Source organism: Trachurus japonicus, chromosome 16 (genome assembly GCF_045865225.1).
Source record: "Trachurus japonicus isolate A0001 chromosome 16, Traja_1.0".
Lineage (NCBI taxonomy): Eukaryota > Metazoa > Chordata > Actinopteri > Carangiformes > Carangidae > Trachurus > Trachurus japonicus.
In genome coordinates this window covers 16185152-16204825 of record NC_140922.1, presented here as the reverse complement: position 1 = coordinate 16204825, position 19674 = coordinate 16185152, and the positions used below count along the sequence as shown (strand labels likewise).

Genomic DNA, 19674 nt, shown 5'->3' with positions numbered 1-19674 from the left:
CATTTGGAACTTTCAGCATTTCAACCAATGGGCAGTCACGTCAAATATACGCACAGTTTTTTCCCCCAACATTTCTGTTGTAAATAAACGAATGACAGAGACGTTGGTGTTGGTGCAAATGCTACCAACATTTTTACAATAAATACGGAAAAACATTACACGGCTGTAAATCAAGGTAATTATGATTTAATGTTATCCTACAAATACCAAACAGTGTGAATTCATTTAACAACTGCCGTTATCGGTGTCGTCTGGGAAGTCACTGAATGACAAAGCAATGCAAGATTAGCTGCTAATGCTAAGTGCTGACATTGCTAAGCCTACTCAGCTCTTAAAAATATCACTGGCACAAGGTTTCCACATCAGTGTAAGAAACAGCGCTGCCACATAAATAGCTAACTTAATCATTATCTTCCTCTCAGTTGTTTGTTTTAATTAACTAAAGGACGTTAACGGCACTGTTAGCTTAGTAGCATGATGATAAGTCGAGCTGGTATGTAGCATTATAGTGATTAAAATAGTCTTTATTCGCGCGACGTAATTTTAGATGTGTAGTTAAGGTCGTATGTGTATTTGTTATTAACGTTTGATAGTATTTTCATTATGCTGTGGTCCTATTACTCCCCAAGCTGCTGTGGCTACGTTGATGTCAGTCCTACCCGCCAGTTTGCTGCCTGCCTCTAGAGTCAGACTGTGGATAGCTACACAGGTAGCTTGTGGCCAATGCCACAGGCTCGACCTGCCGAGAGAAGAAGTGGACTGTCAACCTCAAGAAGAGCTAGCGAGTTGGCTTTATTTGGCCTCTGTGGTCCCCACCAGGCTGCTGGACTGAAGAGGTAGTGCCTGTGGATTTGCCAAGAGTGAAAGTTGTCATGTCGGAGTTAAATAAAGAGGTGGTGGATCTGGTTTGGGGGAGACCTTCCAGTGGAGGAGTGTCTGCTTCCATCTTCCGTAGATGGACTCAAGGTATGACACTTTGTCTTGTATCTGATTATATGAGGGACAAGTGCTTCTATGTTACACTTTGCATACTAATCAGAAACAGTGGTGCTACACGTATCCAAGTTCTAAATTTGTCTAAAAGAGTAGTACAGGTGATCTCAGTTGTTGGATCTTTCTGTCTAATTGGAAGACAGAAAACACCACAATACCATGGTGTCATGTAGGATACAAGTATGTTTACTGTACATTACCTGCACATGGTTGGTTAGCCCTTTCACAGAGTAACTGAGTTATTTCTGCCCTTCAATAAACAATACTTTTTAACATTGACTAATCTAATCTAGTTGTTCAGTTACTCTTTTAATTGTTATGTAAATTCCAAAAACCTTATTTCCCACTGATCAAATTGTAGCTTCAAAACCTAAAGGTTTTCATTTTGTAGCATAGAAAATGTACATACGTTTTTCTGTTGTTGTTGTTGTTGTTGTTGTTGTTTTGAATAACTTATTCAAAACAATGATAAACAATAGAGATTTCAATTAACATTTCTCCCGCAGTCATCTAATCTGTTAACTGACTAATTGTTGACCATGCATGCTCTTGTGGTTTTGAATGTTTGTAGGTGTTCTGGCCCAAAAAAAAAATTATGTGATAATACTGTGGCAAATTTTCAGATGTCTCTGTTGACACATGAGATTTTCTTTTCTCAATCACAGGATTTGTTTTCTGTGAGAATGAGCACACAGCACTGGAGCAGTTTGAAGGCGGGCCATGTGCTGTCATTGCACCTGTCCAGGTAAGGTTTAGTTCAGTTTTCTTACAGTATTCCCAAAACATCCTTACAGACCCACATGCTAGGAAATGCTTAAAATTGTCTTGGGAAGAATGGGACTTTGCACAGAACATTGCACTCATTCAGAAATAGTTCACTTGGGATTTTAAAGTGAGCAAATTCTACACCTGGTAACTGAGTGGTAATGTGCATGTATGTATAGGCTGGCAGTGATTAACTCATTAAAATGGTTGATTAGGTATTAAGGATAAAACAATTCAAAGTCTGTGAGCGCATACTGTGGACAAACAATACTTGTGTAGCATATTGTGTGTATATTGAGTTTGTGTTTCTTCACAGGCTTTTCTCCTGAAGAACATTCTCTTTAATAGAGAAAGTTCAAACTGGAGGCAGATGTCAGGTAGGATGTCCACATAAACTTCCACAGGCCATTATTTTTTGTTTTATATTTCCATATGGACAGTTAAATCATATGCATTTTATGTTTATGTCTTTTAGAAGAGGAGCAGAAAACAGCCCTGTGCTCCACACTGAGTGAAATCCTGGAGTCTGCCTGCTCCAGTCCCTCCACAGGGTTCTGCCTGGTGACCTGGGCAAAGGGGCAAGGCCCACATACCAGCACACATACTAACACACAGTCACAATCACAGTCACAAACACAGGACATGCCAGAGCCAGAGAGCAGCCAGCCACCACAGGAGCAGCAGCCCAGTGAGTCTTACGTCTTTCGCATTCACATGCAAGATGTGCATTCACAATGACGGTACACAGACATGAATGGTCACTTATTCCCCCAAGCGTCACCCTCACAAGAATCGTAGCTTTTAATGACTAACTATTCAACACTGGAATTTTGCTGTGTCATGCTCTGATACTACAGTGTATGTGTGTTTTCTTGTGCCTAGCTGCTTTGGCTGCTGAGGACCTTGGCTTTGAGCGATTTCACAGTGTTCTGCAGTAAGTGACACTTAACATTGTAACCACAGCTAACACCTTCCGTCTTTATCCTCATCACTGTTTCTTCTTCCACACAGTCGTTGGATGTTGACAGTAAATAATACTGTGGGTTTCTGCGGGGATTAAGACCCCACAAATCCTGGATTTACAATCGCCAATATGCAGCGATGGAATAGACAACTACATATTTCTTAGAAGATAGTATCAGCATTAGTATTTGATTAATCTAGTCTGTTCGACTTGGCATTCACACTGAATTAGCTATTTCACTCTGCTCACAAGTTGCAGAATCAGCATCTTCACTGATTGCCTAATAAAAAAAAAACTACCTCTCACAACCTTACTCACACACATCACACACAAACTAAATGAATGCGAGGCTGGACTTGCCAGAGGAATATTGAAATTTCATCACATTGTAAGTGCACTGGCAGCTGAGACCACAGTCAGCAAAAAGCAGTGCTGACTCACAGTGAAGAAGTGCGTGCTATCTCAGATGGACAATCACACTAGCAAGACTTCCAAGGTGGAGCCAAAGAGAAAAGTAGCTCCAAAGGGACAAGATCAAACTTTTCTTTGTCCTCTGCTGCATTTACTAAGATTTGTGACCTATTGTGAAAGTTATAGTCACCATCCAGGCATAGTACACACAGTTAAATACATCAGTATCATTTGATGTGACCTCAGCACACCCAACATATCTTATGTATTTGAGTGGTTCATTTGTCACCTTGATGTTTATTCTCCTGCAGTAAGCGGACTGTAATGTCAGTGGCTGATCTCAGAGAGGAAGTGCTGTCTCTCTACCACACCTGGAGGGGGTGCTGTGGAGTTTTGCTTTTCCTCTACTCAGTCATCCTAACAAAGGTAACTTAAATATATGATATAATGGAATGAAATGGATTATGGGTAATTATAATAATAATGATATTGGTGATACTGCCATATTGAAGACTTGGCTTTAAATTAAAAAATATTTTTTCTCTTGAGGGCATTTAATCCTTGTGTTTTTAGCATGTTAAGTAATTTTCCCCATCTGTCACATCCATGTACAAATACACAGAATTAATTCCTGACTCCTCTGGTCATTTCTTTGCAGGGTATAGAAAATATTCGAAATGAGATCCAGGACACGATGGAGCCTCTCATTGACCCTGTGCATGGTCACGGCAGGTATACAAACACCTGTCCTCACCAAATGTCCACATCAGTCAGGCTGTTATAGCAAAGTTATTGCATTATGCAAGCTCATTATTTTGCTTGATGTGTCTGTTCTTATCTTTTGCAGTCAGAGTCTGGTTAACCTCTTTGTAACTGGTCACGCTGTCTCTAATGTCTGGGATGGAGACAGGGAGTGCTCTGGCATGAGTAAGTCTTCCATTTACTGCATACACACACACACACACACACACAAATGTCAGATTCTCACAACAGGCATGCACATCACACTTACAGAGCTCAGTTTTATAGCCCCAGATTTAACCCATATCCATCAGATGGCAATAATTCCTACACATAACCCACAGCATTGCATAAAAAGCACAAATTAATACCAGTTTGACATAAATTAACAAATGCCTCATTTTTCCTTTCTCTCTCTCTCTCTCTCTCTTGTAGAACTACATGGCATACATAAACAGGCATCAGTTGGCTTCCTCACACTTATGGAATCCCTACGCTACTGCAAGGTACAGACACCTTTACGCTTTGAGGACATAATGCAATAAAAACAACAAATCATCCAATGTTCGGACTAACTCTGAGTTGTATAAGAGAGCATATAAAAGAAATCAAATAAAAACACGGAAGTTCAAGAGTCACATACTCTGAGATGTGGGACGTTTTCAATACATGAAACACAAACCGCAGTAAGAGCTCCCATGTGAAAATATGTGTTTGTAAGGAACAGTCCCGTCCAGCTTGCTGTAAACACCCCACTCGCTCTACAGTTCTATTTTCCTGCACACATGTAGCAGAAACGCACAAAAAATGACCACAAAAGCGATTTGAAAACACATGTGACAGGACACATTGTCGTCATCTTGCAAAACAGGAATCTTGGCTGTTTATTTATCATTGCTGTTTATTTATCATTGCCAATACAAGCAAGCCCAGAAAAGCTGGAGCTGAGGCATGTACTCTCCAAAAGCGAAGTAGGCAGCTATAATGTTAATAGCAGATAGGTGGTTGCCAAAGTAACTAGAGAGCTGTTAATAGTGATTTAAGAGACCAACTCTTATCAAGTAAAGACAAGTCTGCAGTGTGTCAAAATGTATGCTGTTCATGTAAGATGTGCTGTTTTGTTTATTGTTCTTGTATGGAAAGGAAATTAAAGCTGGATATAATGCCAAAGTCCAGCAGCGCATAACTACTAAACAGTCCAAGTGGAAATTAGTTGAATTCATTCCTATACATTTCCTTACACACTAGTATTTGTTGAGGGTCCAGCAAAGTAACATGCTGTTTTTAGGCTCTGACATGTTATGGCTGTTCGAATATTAATACCTTTCATGAAAAAGGCTTGTTACAGTGTTCAGCAGTCAGTGATTCATGATGAAAATTGCTCAAAATAGCCATGGGTTTGATGTGCATTCCTTTTCTGTGTGCGTGTGTATGTGTGTTTCAGGTCGGGGCATTCCTCAAGTCTCCAAAGTTCCCTATTTGGATCCTTGGCAGTGAAACTCATCTCTCTGTGTTTTTCACCAAGGCAAGTTCGATACATTTATCCATAAGCGAGCAAACGCGTATTTCACACACAGACACACAGAAAGTAATATAAGCCAGTCTTCTCAGCAGGTTAGAAAAACCAAAATATGGAATGTGCTTAACGGATTTAATATAGTGCAGATCAGATATCAATGTGGGGGAAAAAAGAGAGGCAGAAAGGGAGGGGAGGAAAATTAGTGCAGGAGATAGTCATATATGGCCTGTGCTGTTTCTTGGCTATTACACCTATCCAGCATTAAGAAGAAGAAAAAGTTCTGTTTCCACACAAACACACACACACAGTCATCTAGATGCGCTCTTCTCTCTCTCTCACACACGAGTACGGCATTTTTGTCCCTCAACCATCTGTGATCTGCTAAACAATGTGTTGTTCATAATGTATGGCCATGACGTAAACTGCTGAATTGCGACTCCATTTGCAGAGCAGCTCTGTCTATCTTCACTTTCGTGTTTCTTCCAACGGAATTAATCACACATTTTTCTGTCCTGGCACTCGTTCATAAGAACATGGTTTTGTTGTGCAAAATAGTCCCAGACCCCCAGGACTTGTTAACATTGAACAAAATCCCAATCTCATCATCTTATATTAAAGAGACAAGTATGGTCTCAGTGCAGGTAGGTAGGTCTGTTGCATTCTGGAGCGTGGTATTTAAAAAAGGAAAGTACAACATTAGGGTAGGGTTGTTTTCTTGTTCAAAGGTACTGGAGTGCAGGGGGAAAAAAACTTGAAACAGGTTCATGTGGTGAAAATTCTTGGAAATTCTTGGAAAAGGGTCACGACCTCCTGCTCCTCCAGCAGAAACAACTCAGATGTACACCTCTACATATACATACATGCTCCGAACTGTGCAACAAGGTACAATGCTCAACCAAATTAAGGTCAACCCTGAGAGAAACTTTGGCTCATTGAGTAGAAGCATGTTACAAGTATGAATCATCGTGCGTGTGTGTATGTGTATGTGTGTGTGCGTTACCCTCCTAGCACTGAAACAAACATGTTTATCATCTCTGTTAATGAACATGTAATACAATACATTGCTGTAGCTTGTCTATTAAGCTGGCACGTTCGCTTGTAGCAAATTGATTCTCCCTGCTGTTGTGAAAATGGCATCAGAGAGGCAGAAAAATCCCAGAGAGTCATCTCCATCATAAAGCCACGCCCTTAATATACCATTGATTAAAAGCTCACTTACATGCGTAAACCTGGAGCCTGCTCGGCCAGTGGATCATATGTTGGCTCGGTGATGACCCAAAGTCGTCATGCATGCACTGATGACTTACCGATTGCTACAACTCCCCCGGCACTAGTGACATGTTCACATATACACACTCGTACACACAAATTCCAGAGCGCAGGGAACTTAATCCTGATTAGCATTAGTGTTGTGCGTGTGTGTGTGTGTGTAACTTCAGGTGGATGGCTTCCTGTAGGGAACGTGATTCCAGAGTTCCCATCTGGATCCATTTGTCCCGTTGGAGACTGTGAACACACTCTAACACACAGGCGTGCATACATACTGACTTACATGGCCGACGCTATACTATGCCGGCTGTACAACTTGACCAAGATGGGAATGGGGGGGGCGGGTGGGGTGGGGGTGGGGGCAAGGGCGCTCTTCTCATAGATCTCACTGAGTGTGGCCTTGTCCTCTGTGAAAGGGAATCTATGTTTAGAGCTAATTTGAAGCACGCTGAGGTTTCCCAGGTTTCATGATACAGAAATACACGCTACCTGGTTATGTAGCTTTTAGCTTCGATATAGAACCATCAGCTCCACAAAAGCAGAACACCTGATCCCTCCCTCTGATGTGTCAGCGGCACCTTCTGTCTGCCTTTGGAGACGGGTGTGTATTCCCTTGAGTTGCTGTCAGTGTGTGACTGTGGCTTTCAGACCATCAGCTTAATAGCATTAGTGTTTTTTTTTTATCTAATCTACCTACACAAAGGCCATTTCACCATCTCTGATCCCTGCCCACAACACCCCCCACACACACTCTGCCCTCTGTTGTATTAATGTGTGTGTGTGCATACGAGAAAGAGAGTGTGTATAATGGCATGTAATGGGATCTGTTTTTGGACAAGAGTTTCTGAGACGCCAGAGGAAAGAGAGAGAAAGGAAGACAGAAAGACAGAGAGAGATGAGAGGAGAGACAGGTGATGGATGAGACATATCATGCATTTTGTCTAAAACGTCACGCACTTGTCTTTGAAGTAACTATCCACTCCAATGTACAGTGGGTAAATTGCCCAAGAAAAGGATTCCCCAGCACACCTCAGCCAAGCTCTTCAGATTATTGGTCCCTCATGGGAAGCAAGAGGGAAACAAGGGAAGTAGAAAGGAAGGATGCACTTTAAAGAGTGGGGCAATGGTCACTCAGGAAAGCAGGTCGGGGGGGGTGGAGGGGGGGGTTTGATCCTCTTGTGACATTTCTCATCACTCTTGACTCTCTTCTCTCTTAGTGATGAGGTTCACAGGCTGTTTCTCTTCTTCTCCGGGGATTTACATGTGTGTTTCTGTGTGCGTATGTGTACAGTAGTTGTGTTCTGGGTCAGTGATTTACTAGGAAGGAGAGCAGCCGCTGTGGCGCTCTGTGTCCCTTAAGACTCTGGCTTCTGTCTGACTCTGCACACAGAATATCCTTAGAGGAACTGATAAAGAGCAGGAGCTTGAAGCACAGTTGTACAGACACAGTTAATGTAGGTTAGTTTAATTCCAATGAGGCTTTGTTGACATACCCACGTTAGATTTAGAGTGTGGCTGAAATAATTATCCCACAGTCCTAACCAGTCTATTTGATTTGCTCAGGTGTCAGAGCTAGTAAGAAGTGTAGAGTAATATGCCACAGCTACTGCATGTGATCCCCTAGTGGCTCAGTAATGAATGGTAATCATATCAACGTAAAATGACAATGCTGAGCTGGTAGATAATACTGAATTATGCCCCCGATCCCCTGAATACAAAGAATGAATATTAAAAGAAAGAAAGAAAGCTGAACGCCCTCTGTTGAGCAGGATTAGTTTCTGGTCGTAGTGTGATCAGAGGGTGCGGGCCACACATAAACAAAACGAAACAAAGCAGTGTACATTAACGGTCATTAATAATCTGTGACATGTCAGACCAAAGGCCATTGTAGCTGGATGAAAGGCTCTCTGTGTCAGTGTGTGTATGCTGCGCTGTTCTTCCTTTTCCCCTGTGTGTTGGTCTCCGTTATAGGAGCCATCATTACACAGCGTTAGTATCCTCTGGTGTCTCCTCACTTTTCTGGTGAGACACAGTCTTTCTCATCCAAGACAGCTCCATAAATCACTGCTTTGTCCTGCCTGTCACACCTAAAACACAGACTCACAGACGTTAACATACAATTGATACCGCACGCACTCCTCATGTAGCAAGGGAGAGGATTTCCATTGCATTGCTGCCTGTACTCGGACAAAGGCTAGTTAAGGTGAACAACACAAAGACGCATACAAGCGCACTCACTGGCTGTCTCCTCACCTTCCTCCTCAGCCTGTCATGTAGCGAGGCTGTCGAAGCAAACTAGGAACAAGGCAGGAGACACTGTCCAAGACCTCTGCTTTGTTGTCCTGAAACCGATCCCTTCAGATGCACTCTGTGGCCACTCAGAGCCTCTCAGCACACACAATGGCTCTTTGGGTAGACCAAAAGCAAAGAAAGAGTAACTCTAGTCTACTATGCCTTCCTGTCTTTCCTCCAAGTAGCATGTGGAGATAAAGAACGAAAAGGAGAAGGAAGAATGGAGAGAAAAAGTCAAGGGTGGGAGGGAAGGAAATACTCCAAAACTGTAGTACCTGCTTTAAGTAGTAGGTATAAAGGGGTAAATATGGGCAAAGGAGACGTAGTAAGAGAGGAAAAAGGCCTACTGGGGATGATTTGTCTACCTGAAGAGAGACACTCAAGTCTAGTAAAAGACAAAAGAGCTGATGGAGAGTTGAAGGTTTATGCTGTGGTCACTAATCCTCCAAACTAAGTTATGCAAAAGGTTAAGAGGTCAGTCGAAAAACAGCTAAGTTTGGTGCCTTACAGTATGTAGGAGGGTGTGAGGCAGGAAATCTGATCTAAAGATTAGAAATGTATAATTCCTTACATATCTTGTGTTGTGGGACAAATTACTATTATGTAACTCAGAGGACACATACACATTCATCTGAAGTAAAGCCCTTCGGTCATTGCTTTGCTCGGAGCAACTGTCCCGCGTTACTTTGTGTATTTAAGTCCTTGGAGTGGTGTGCGAGTGTTGTTGTTTCTTTGTTCCTTTGTAGGGTAGCTTGTTGTTTCTTTGTTAAGGAGGTCCACGGTTTGGGCAGGAAAAAAGTCATACTGCGGACTGTGTGTGTGTGTGTGTCATTGTAGTATGTATCTACATGAGTATGAATGTTTACACTAAAGAGAATACTCCAGGACACATAACAGCAGCGGACAGGCCTAATAATTGCACAAATATTCTCTCTCTTTTCTAGACACACACACACACACACATGGGTGGGTGTGAGTGCAAAGAAACGCTGAGACACACACTTCCATACACCTTCCCTGTGGACTGTGTTAGCTCCATGACATGTTTTCCAACACAGCAGCATCTTCCTCAGGCCTCTAATAAAACAGAGATCAAAGACAAGCAAGCAGACCTGTCATCACACATGCAGACACACACACACACACACACACACACACACACACACACACAATCACCTAATTTCTGGTGCCATTATGTAGGTTTATGTGTATGATCCTATGCTCATGTGAGTCATTGTCTTTCCTATTCTTTGCTTTTCGCCCATTAGCCGTATCGACATGTATAGACTAGTCATATAAGTATGTTTTGTTTTGTCGGAGTATGTCCACACACTAGTGTTTGCCAAGTGTTGACATCCTGTAACTATAGCAGCACTATGTGATTTACACCAAATGTGTCCATCCTGGTCTGAAAGATAATAAACTGTGACGGGGGGCTTTTTTTGTTTTCACGAGGCTCATTGGACTTTTCATCACTTTCAGAGAAGACACATTTTCAGGTTCAAGCAAAAGGCAAAGTTGCAGTTTATCAGAACGGTTCATGTTTTGAGATGCATACTTCACCGTTAATCCCAGATTTAATGAATTAGTTTGCCGACACATCGTCAACAGCTAAGGAACTTTTTCAGCACTTTATTCCTGTGGGATCGGTAAAATGACCCTCGTCCATCCTCATAAGCGAAACATATTAGACACATCTACTCAATGACAAATGACCCGTCAGATTTATGGAGCCTGTAATGTTAACACATCAGGACTCTGCTATACAGTGTGCGAGCGCGTATTCGCCAGTCTGTAACACTTTTTCTTTTTTTTTGCATCTGAAGAGCCGGCAGCTGGGAGTCATCTCCCTCTCGATGTGTCCCCCTGAACCCCTCTCTCCCTGAGTAAGCCCTCAGTACAGTAATAAGTGGACCGTGAAACCCAAGCAGCCTGCGTGGATCTGAGGCTCAAGCTTTAATAAAGGCCAGCTAAAGGAGATGAGCAGGGTTCATTTGCTCTCCGAAAACATGCCGTGTTTGTCCAGCGTTTCGTTGTCATAAATACAATCCCTCCCTCACTCATGTGGAGGAACAGTGAGAACCCTCTGACTCTTGCCTGCACACTGTGTGTGTAGAAGGAGAGAGACGCCTAAAGCTGAAAAGCCGTTTTATGAAGTATCTCATTTCATTCCCTCTTTAATAAATATCCCTTCTATCTCCCTAACACTTCAATAATTATTCATTCTCAAGACTAGGACCTTCACCTTTGCACTTTTGCTCGTTAATCAGTTTATCAGGAACTGATTGTTGGTCAGCTGTTAAATATACAAACAGTAAGTTTGAAAATATTGGACAATGCTTAGAAAAATAAGCTTCGAGAGGAAGAAGAAGTTTCTATCCCAAGAGATCTGTCAAGGGCGTTTGATTTAAAACTGTTACGGCTTCACTATGCTTAAAACAGACTTGGTGTTCAGTGTTTGATCTGAAGGCAAAAAATGTTGCCCCTCCCTCCTCCCTGGCTACATCACTCTGCTGCATGATACTGGTCCAAGATCTTAGTCAAGAATTAGTAACTAAGAGGGCTTCAAAGAGAGAAGGAGAGAGTCATTCAAACCCAGCTTGCTTTCTCACATGTGCACACACGTCATACATCTACATGAAATTGTCATAATGCAAACCTCCCAGTTCCCATGTTGGACAATGGCGAATGGAGTGGGGGGAGGGTCGTATATGCTGTTTAATCATATGACAAGCATTTTGTGGGAAGAATGCTAAGTTCCTTGGTTTAGTTTGGCCAGTCACAAAAAGCATGGCCCCCCCTTGATGCACATGCACGCCACCGCTTCCCTTGCCAACACTGCTCTCTCTGAATTTCACCAACAACAAACACTGTAGATCTTGTCATAAATCACAGGCTGTATTTGTAAGACTCGATTTCCTGATTGAGTGTTTGGAGTGAAAACAAGCCGTCTAACTTTATCAGCAGATCAGTTAATAACCCAATGGACTCTGGCAATTGCGCTGGCCCCTTAGATTACCCCCAGTCACACACACACACACACACACACACACACACACACACACTCACACTCACACTCGCACTCACATACACACACATACAGTACATGCAAGATGTACATTAGCGGTGCATCATAAACAATGGGCGGTGCTGTATGGTGGCTACAGTTTGTTATACATTATACATACATTATACATACATACATTATACATTAGTCCTGACTCCTGCTTAAGCCTTGACAAGAACTTTTAAAATCTGTTAGATATTGATCAAGGTAGATCTTGATGATTGTCTTCACGCTGCACTCAGCTTTTACTTTAACTGAAGTGTTTCTCCCAAAATGTGGTCTAGCATCTCCTCTCTTTCCATCTCCATCTCCTCACATGGGTCACAAACCTCTATGTGGTTGCTTTCATGTCAGAACTCTTCATGTTGTCATGCACAAGCTCTCACAGTTTGATTTCTTCCTATCTGTCTGTTTGTCCTTCCTGGCTGTCTCTCTGTAGGAGATGTCCCTGGTAGGTCCAGAGTCTCCATCAGAACAGGCAAGGAGGGTCTTCCAGTCATTTGATCCTGAAGGTAATGAACATGTTTGTATCATATGTACTGTACACATGATCATCATATTACTAATGATTCACGTCTGCCCTTCACCCCCTGCTCGCTTTATTTTATAGATCATTATATTTTATTTACTAAGTAGGACTATATGGCTATATGAAAATACTTTACTTAATCCAAACAATCTCTTTAACTGCAGTCTGTCTCCTCCCTCCGTCCTGGTTGAGCAGATGCTTTCATAACCGTCTCCACTCTCCAGTTCCGTCCTCCTTTCTTCTTGTCTCGGTTATTTTCTTCTTCAGTGTCTGTTTCGCTCCTCTCCACTGTTGTTGTTTAGGTTGGTGAGATCAGCCCCTCCAACAGCTGAGTCAACCATCCCGCTCCTTCCCTCCCTTCCTTCTTTTCCTAAACCTCTTTTCTTGTCACTTCCAGGTGACTGGGGTAAAAGGCGAGGGGAAGGACACAGAGCCACACACTGACAGTAGAGAGGCTTAGAGTGGACAGTTTGTCATGTCAGAAAAAATGCCAGTGGGATGTCTGCAGTGTTCATTTATGTCGCATCAAGATTACAGTGTTGGGTAACTGCGCAGTTCATGTACACTCGGAGACGAGAACGAGCATTGACATAAAATATTTAGTTATTGTTGTAACATCTGTTACTGTGTATCGAGTTTCTTCTGCCGTGGAGACGAGAAGAGACGTGACGGACAGATGCAGAGATGTTAGGAGTCACACTCGGACATGTTAACAACACACAATTAGAGCTGTCCATGTTGCAAGCGCCTTCAGCCAAGGACCTGACTAAATCTGCAGTCGTAACACATGTTTGTGTTTGTGTTTTAAATGTGAAATGAAGTGTGCTGCTGCTGCACTCTCCATAAACAGAATTATACGATGTGTAGGATCAGACATCTTATTTTTCTGCTGTGCCGTTATGCAATGTTATAGTGACTTGCCAGCTCTATGCACTTCAACAAGAAGTCGAATCTAATCTTTCTTCCCACTTGTTCTTCATCTGTCACTCACACGTTTCATGTTCTCAGATCTACATCAGCCCAAACCGTACAGTCTTTTCTTACACACACACATATTGCACAAAGACACAATTCACAAAGTGTAGCGTATACACCACCACATAGCCGGCAGTGCAATAGAGTGCTGCGCAAAAAGGCTCATAAATCTGTTCATGTCACATGTGGAGTCGGCACAGCCACTTGTGTTGTAGAAAAAAGGCGCCAGGCGCATTCACACACTACAGTGACTCACTAGACATACACTCAGAAACCCACCGTCTCAGCATGTTCTTTAATAACCGGAGTTTGTCGCTGTCCCTGAGTAGAGCGCATGCGTCCTCTCGGTTCGGCTGTCACACTTCCAGTTCTCATGGAGACGGGATAACATTCAGCGAGATTGAAAAAACGAGATTGAGTTGCTCGAGAGCGTTGGACAAGCGGAGCGAGCGTCAGTTAATCTTCTTCACAGCACACTCGGGGTTTATGTATGTATCTAAACAACAGGCCACACACACTCACATGCTGTAACTGCCTGGACACACACACACACAAACAGTCTGTTGGGCAAGAACACATGTTAGTGTTTAAAGCATCTCCTCTCAGGTAAAGCAATCATCATCACGGCCGTGGAATGTAGGTCAGAGAGAAAGGACAGGGTGTGTGTGTGTGTCTCTGTGTGTCCGGTTTTGTTTTGGCTGTTTTATGTTTTTAGTTGTGTCAGATGAGTTCATTCCTCAGGGGCTGTGATGTAAATAGTGCTCGAAACTATGAAACGTGTATTTAATGTTTTGTCCAAGGTCAGACAGTGCCTCATTGTCCTTCTCTTCTCTTCTCTTCTCTTCTCTTCTCTTCTCTTCTCTTCTCTTCTCTTCTCTTCTCTTCTCTTCTCTTCTCTTCTCTTCTCTTCTCTTCTCTTCTCTTCTCTTCTCTTCTCTTCTCTTCTCTTCTCTTCCTCTCTCTCTCTGCAGATAATGGCTTCATCCCAGAGTCTCTGCTGGAGGACGTGATGAAAGCCCTTGACCTTGTCTCAGAGCCTGAGTAGTAAGTGCTTGCATGTTCAAGGCTTTATGTTTGTGTGTGTGTGAGTGTGTGAGTGTGTGTGTGTCTGTGTGTGTATTTATGTGTGTGTGGCACCTGTAGAGCGTCTAAAGTTCTAACTCTTAAGTCACGGCCAGGCCAGGTCAGCAGACGTATGCTCATGTTTCACTACCAAGCTACTATAAAGTAAGACCAGAGAGAGCCCACTATAAAGGCTCAGGGAGAAAGAAAGAAATAAAGAAACAGAAACAGAGGCTTAGAGGGAGATCATTAACGACAGGAAGAAAGACTGAGAGAGGGAGGAAACGCTTTAAAGTGCCGCTTCAAACAGAGGCACGTTCTCATCTGAGGAACAGTAAGTCCTAACGCTGCAGCTGTGGGCCTAGCCAAGTCACTGGACCACTGATCTGCTCTGCAGACCCCCAGATGGCTGATACATCACAACACAACACAGTAAACTGGGGAGACTCCCAATGCAAAAAGTCTCTTTCCTTACCACACAACCTAAGAGTTATTGCAGGGATTCCTCCATGTGAAAAAAACACAGCGTAGGCTTGAAAAAAAATGATTAATATGAGTATCTGGAAGCACTAAAGTACAGATTTTCATCACTCATGGAAGATGAGTGCAAACTGTTTGCAAGTTGCCTGTGACTTAGTATTTCTACATATTGTATGACCTATGTCAGTAAGCTGCTACTATTTGTGGTAAACCAATTTTGTGGACACTGGTTGTTCCCAGCAGAAGTCAGGACACAGCTCCAAGGAGTCACTGTCTCCCTATTATTTGTTGTGTAATGTTTGTGGCAGAATTATCCATTCACAAACACTTCCCTTCTTTGGATTTTAATCATGTACTGAAACTTTGGACATTTTTGTCAGCCATGAATCATTACCGTCTCCTAATATGGAATTTAAATAAGCAGGATAATGGCATTGAATACATGAGTTAGGCATTAGTGAAGGTGTTTTCTTATTCTCATGCATTACTCACCCATTTACTGTCTTTGATGTAAATTGGGAGTCCAGTCCACTCTTTTTCATTTTCAAAAGATTATTCACAGATGGAAAACGACCCATTCAGACAATTCAACCCAATGAAAATGAATGAAAAATATTTAACGGTCAGTATGTAACCTGCTGCTATAGGGTTTGTCAGGCAAGACACTAAAAGACAGCTGGTTGATGTTGTGACAAACCGTATTATCATGGGAGCTGCCTTCACCACTGTTTGTACCGGTTAGGATTACTTCAATGTCAGTTGCTCAAGAGGTTTTTAACAGGAGCCAAATTATCTGCAGAACAAACAGGCTATGTCATTATCATACCTAGGTGTGATCATTTCAGACATTTCAAAGTTAAAGTTGTTTCCTCGATTTACATTCAGCTAATCAATTTTGTGCGTATATAATTGTTGAAAAAAGACAGTAAAGTTACCAATGACGGATATACAACATCATATGACTGCATTATAACTTGAACACAGACAGCCGATTGGACACAAGAAATAACTGTGAAATCTTCAATGCAGTCATATGCACCATCATCTCATATTCAGCCCTTTTTTTAAATGACATCATACTCAGTCAAGCAGCGGATACAGAACACACCCACCACAAACAACCAACTCCCCAGGTCCCATTAACACACAGTCACTTGTTCACAGTAGTGAGATATTATTGATCCCCTGCGGAGATTTTCTCATCTTCTCAATCTCCTACATAGGGAGCAGAAATAACAACGCCTCCTCAGTGACCACCAGCGCCATTCAACTGCACATAAGACTTGTAAAAATCAATAGTTGAGTTCACAATCATTGCCTTGGCTCTGTGTGTCTGGGTATAACCCCTGCTTCTCTCCTCGCTGCCTTAAAAGGGCAATCTGACTGGATTTTTTTATATCACGGGGAATAATAATAACACTGATCTAACAAGTAGGAATGTCTGGACAGAGGTATATTTAGTTGCAATGTGGTATTCATGAAAATATGCACACACTCACCAAAATCAGCAACATTGCTTCACACTCTGATAAGAGAATCGTAAATTTGTCTCCCTTTTTTTTTTATACGTGGGACATGACAGGCTGCTGTTTTGCGTCCCCTGCTTTTTTCAGGTGCATGTTCCTTTTGTCAGTTGTCTCTCTGGGTTTCTGCATCTGTTTTCCTCTGCTCACTTTTTATTTCCTTCCTCTCCTATCTACCTCTGTTTCTATCATCTGTGTCTCTCAGTGTCAGTCTGGTGAAGAGCAAGCTGGATCCAGAGACTTTGGGCATAATACTTCTGGGCCCGTTCCTGTTGGAGTTCTTCCCCGATCAGGTGTGTGTGTGCGCGCGTACAAATGACAAATACCTTCCACTGGTCATATAATCCATATCACAGTTAAAACATGTGGAGAAAGAAACATGTATGCACACATGTGGGTGACACTAATGTCTATTTCCAGAACACACTCTATGTGGAGTGCTGTTTTAGCAAATCAAAGGTTTTTATGCCAAAAACATTCCTGTGGTGTCTCATGTGAAATCAATGCGTGTGTTCGACCTCATATGACGCTACTCGCTGAGAAGTTTAGAAAGGACTATAAGACGCCTTTATGAGGCAGAGCGAGTGAGGAGGACAGGGAGGGAGGGAGGGAGGGAGAGATAGAGGGGAACTGTGTTAAAGTGATCAGGGCTTAAGGGACTCACCAGAGGAATGGCCTCAAGCCACAAAGAAATTATACTACCATTAGCCAACTGGACACACACTCAGACACACGTGGGATTGGAGAGAGGGTTAGAGTTTCATATATAGGCATATAAACACGAGAAGATGGACACGCTCTCAGACAACACACCCTATTAGCGTTCTGCACCTTCAAGCCAAAGTCATGAGCAGTGTTTTGGCTCAGTGTCGTTGTTTAGACATTTTTGTAGTGTCGGGTGGTTTGTGGTAATTGAAGTTGAGCTTTGCTTCCATACACCAACACATACGCATTTTAAATTTTAACATGTGGGATATCACATAAAGCTTTGGTTGCAGCCAGAGATGTGTCGGCTTGACCTTTCAGTTCAAAAATGTTCTGCCTCTGTGGGTCTTTTTTTTTTTTTTTTTACCTCCATCTCTGTGGGAACAGTTTTCCCAAAGATTCTCTGACAACATTGCATGTTTTTCACTCTGCTCCCCGTCTGTGTTTCAGGATTCAGGAATCCCAGACTCATTTCCCGTCTACCACTACAATGGACTCAAACAGTCCAACCACAACGAGAGGGTAAGACACTCTTTTTATGTTCAGGTACTTAATGGTGGCTGATGGTAGTGATTCCTTTTTATATTCCCTTACTATTTTACAATTACTTCTCCTCTTTTCCTGTCATCATTCACACACATACACACACACACAGTTTGAGGCAGTGGGCCACTCCAGAATAAACAGTAGCTATTGCGAGGCTAATAGCCTGTCCATCCATCCAAAACCCCTAGCTTAGCCTCCTGTTTCCCCAGCACAGAGGCCACTGTCAGCAGCCTACCGGTGATAAATGGTCAAACACAGGTCTATTAAGCAGGCTTAGTTTGATGGATGGTTGTCAGTGGATGTAGCTGGTGGCGACGCACAAACCTGGTACTCAGGAATATCACTTTCATCATCCTTCAACTTTGTCTGGTCTGTAAAACAGCTTTTTTTCCATCCTGCTACCTGAAAATATAGGAATGGCACCACACGTTTGCCTACACAAAAGCGCACGCCTACGCACACACACACACACACACACACATGCATATGGCAGCAAGGCGCCTATAAGATTGTGATGGCATTTCCATTCCCATAGCTCCAAATGGGAATAGCAGACCTGCTGACAGCAGCCTCCTGCAGCTGGTAGATGTGTATGTGTGCATTTTTTGTGAGCGCCGGTTGCATACGTGCCTCCATCTCTCTGTATTTCACCCCTGACGCTTTCAGAGGAAGTGGCTTAAAAAAATAGGCTGATAGAGTTGGAGCCTGTCAAACCTGAGAAAAGTGTTGAAATTTGTTGTGTGGTAACCGTGTGTGTGTGTGTTTTGTTTTTTTTTGTAGGTGGAGTATGTGGAAGGAACAGCTCTGGTGCTAGGTTTTGAGGACCCCATGGTTCGGACGGACGACACTCCAGTCAAGCGCTGCCTACAGACCAAGTGGCCCTACATCGAGCTGCTGTGGACCACCGACCGCTCCCCGTCCCTGAACTAGCGTTGACACAGTCTGGGTGTGCCTGTGTGTGTGGAAAGACCACTACTGTTCCGCACACACACGCACACCCCTACTCCTGCTGCCCCGTTCTCCACGCTGACCCCGACAGGTCAGCACGTTACAAAGACTGAGACACATACACACACACAAAACGCAGACAAACGAGAAAAACACAAATGCACACAGACATGAGACGGAGACAAACACTTTGATGAACGGAACAATACACCCCCCCTCCCCCTCCCCCTCCCCGAGATCCATTCTTGCATTCTCACTTACATTCCACACAAATGTAAACTCACCTTTACAGTTCATGCTGTTGTCTGTTCACCATGGCTTGTAATATGACACGCAGGATGTTTATGATGTGATTATTTAAAACAAAAAAAAACGGAATGACTGTTTATTTTTACAGCTCTGCTCTGTGCCGACACCTCCGCTACAGTTTAGCAGTAGACAGCTAGACACTGTTTAGAGAACAGGCTGGTTCGGTTCGGCGACTGCAGCGCGTCATCTAATCACACGCCGAACCACATGTACAGCCAGTCGACTGTGAAGCACTACTGTTAATCCAGCTACAGGACTGTTTGAGGGAAAAACCTACCAAAGCCTTCCACATATGAGAACACGTACACACACGCACAAACACAGACACATACACACACACACACATACACACACAGTCACGCCTACTGATAAGCGTTTACAGCGTAAAGGGACCAACCTAGACGCAGAGAACTGGAGATATGAGCAGGATGTTTCTTCAGTGTTTTCACCAAGATGAAGCTGGTTTAGGTGCTCTGTGTGTGTGCTTCATGCACCACTCTGGTGTGTTGGCCAAGTGCTAATGTATTTATTATCGCACTCAAAGGTTCTGGAATAAACACTTTTTTTTTGTTCAAA

The 19674-nt window shown here is 42.9% G+C and overlaps 1 protein-coding gene across 1 annotated transcript; it reads left to right on the top strand.

Annotated features, from left to right (window-relative positions):
* Positions 1-67: 67 nt before the first annotated feature.
* Positions 68-19674, top strand: mindy3 (MINDY lysine 48 deubiquitinase 3). Its single transcript, XM_085802127.1, has 16 exons — positions 68-175; positions 630-966; positions 1659-1738; positions 2075-2135; positions 2234-2446; positions 2641-2692; positions 3445-3559; positions 3792-3865; positions 3981-4060; positions 4310-4380; positions 5319-5399; positions 12461-12533; positions 14497-14569; positions 16796-16883; positions 17746-17817; positions 18622-19674. Exons 2-16 carry the CDS (start codon positions 873-875, stop codon positions 18769-18771), a joined length of 1377 nt encoding a protein of 458 aa, XP_085658253.1. The 5' UTR covers positions 68-175; positions 630-872; the 3' UTR covers positions 18772-19674.

Coding starts and splice junctions, on each gene's coding strand:
- mindy3 (XM_085802127.1), top strand. CDS start 873: ATGTCGGAGTTAAATAAAGAGGTGGTGGATCTGGTTTGGGGGAGACCT. Junction 5,400..12,460: donor TCTCTGTGTTTTTCACCAAG/GCAAGTTCGATA, acceptor GTCTCTCTGTAG/GAGATGTCCCTGGTAGGTCC. Junction 16,884..17,745: donor TGGAGTTCTTCCCCGATCAG/GTGTGTGTGTGC, acceptor TCTGTGTTTCAG/GATTCAGGAATCCCAGACTC.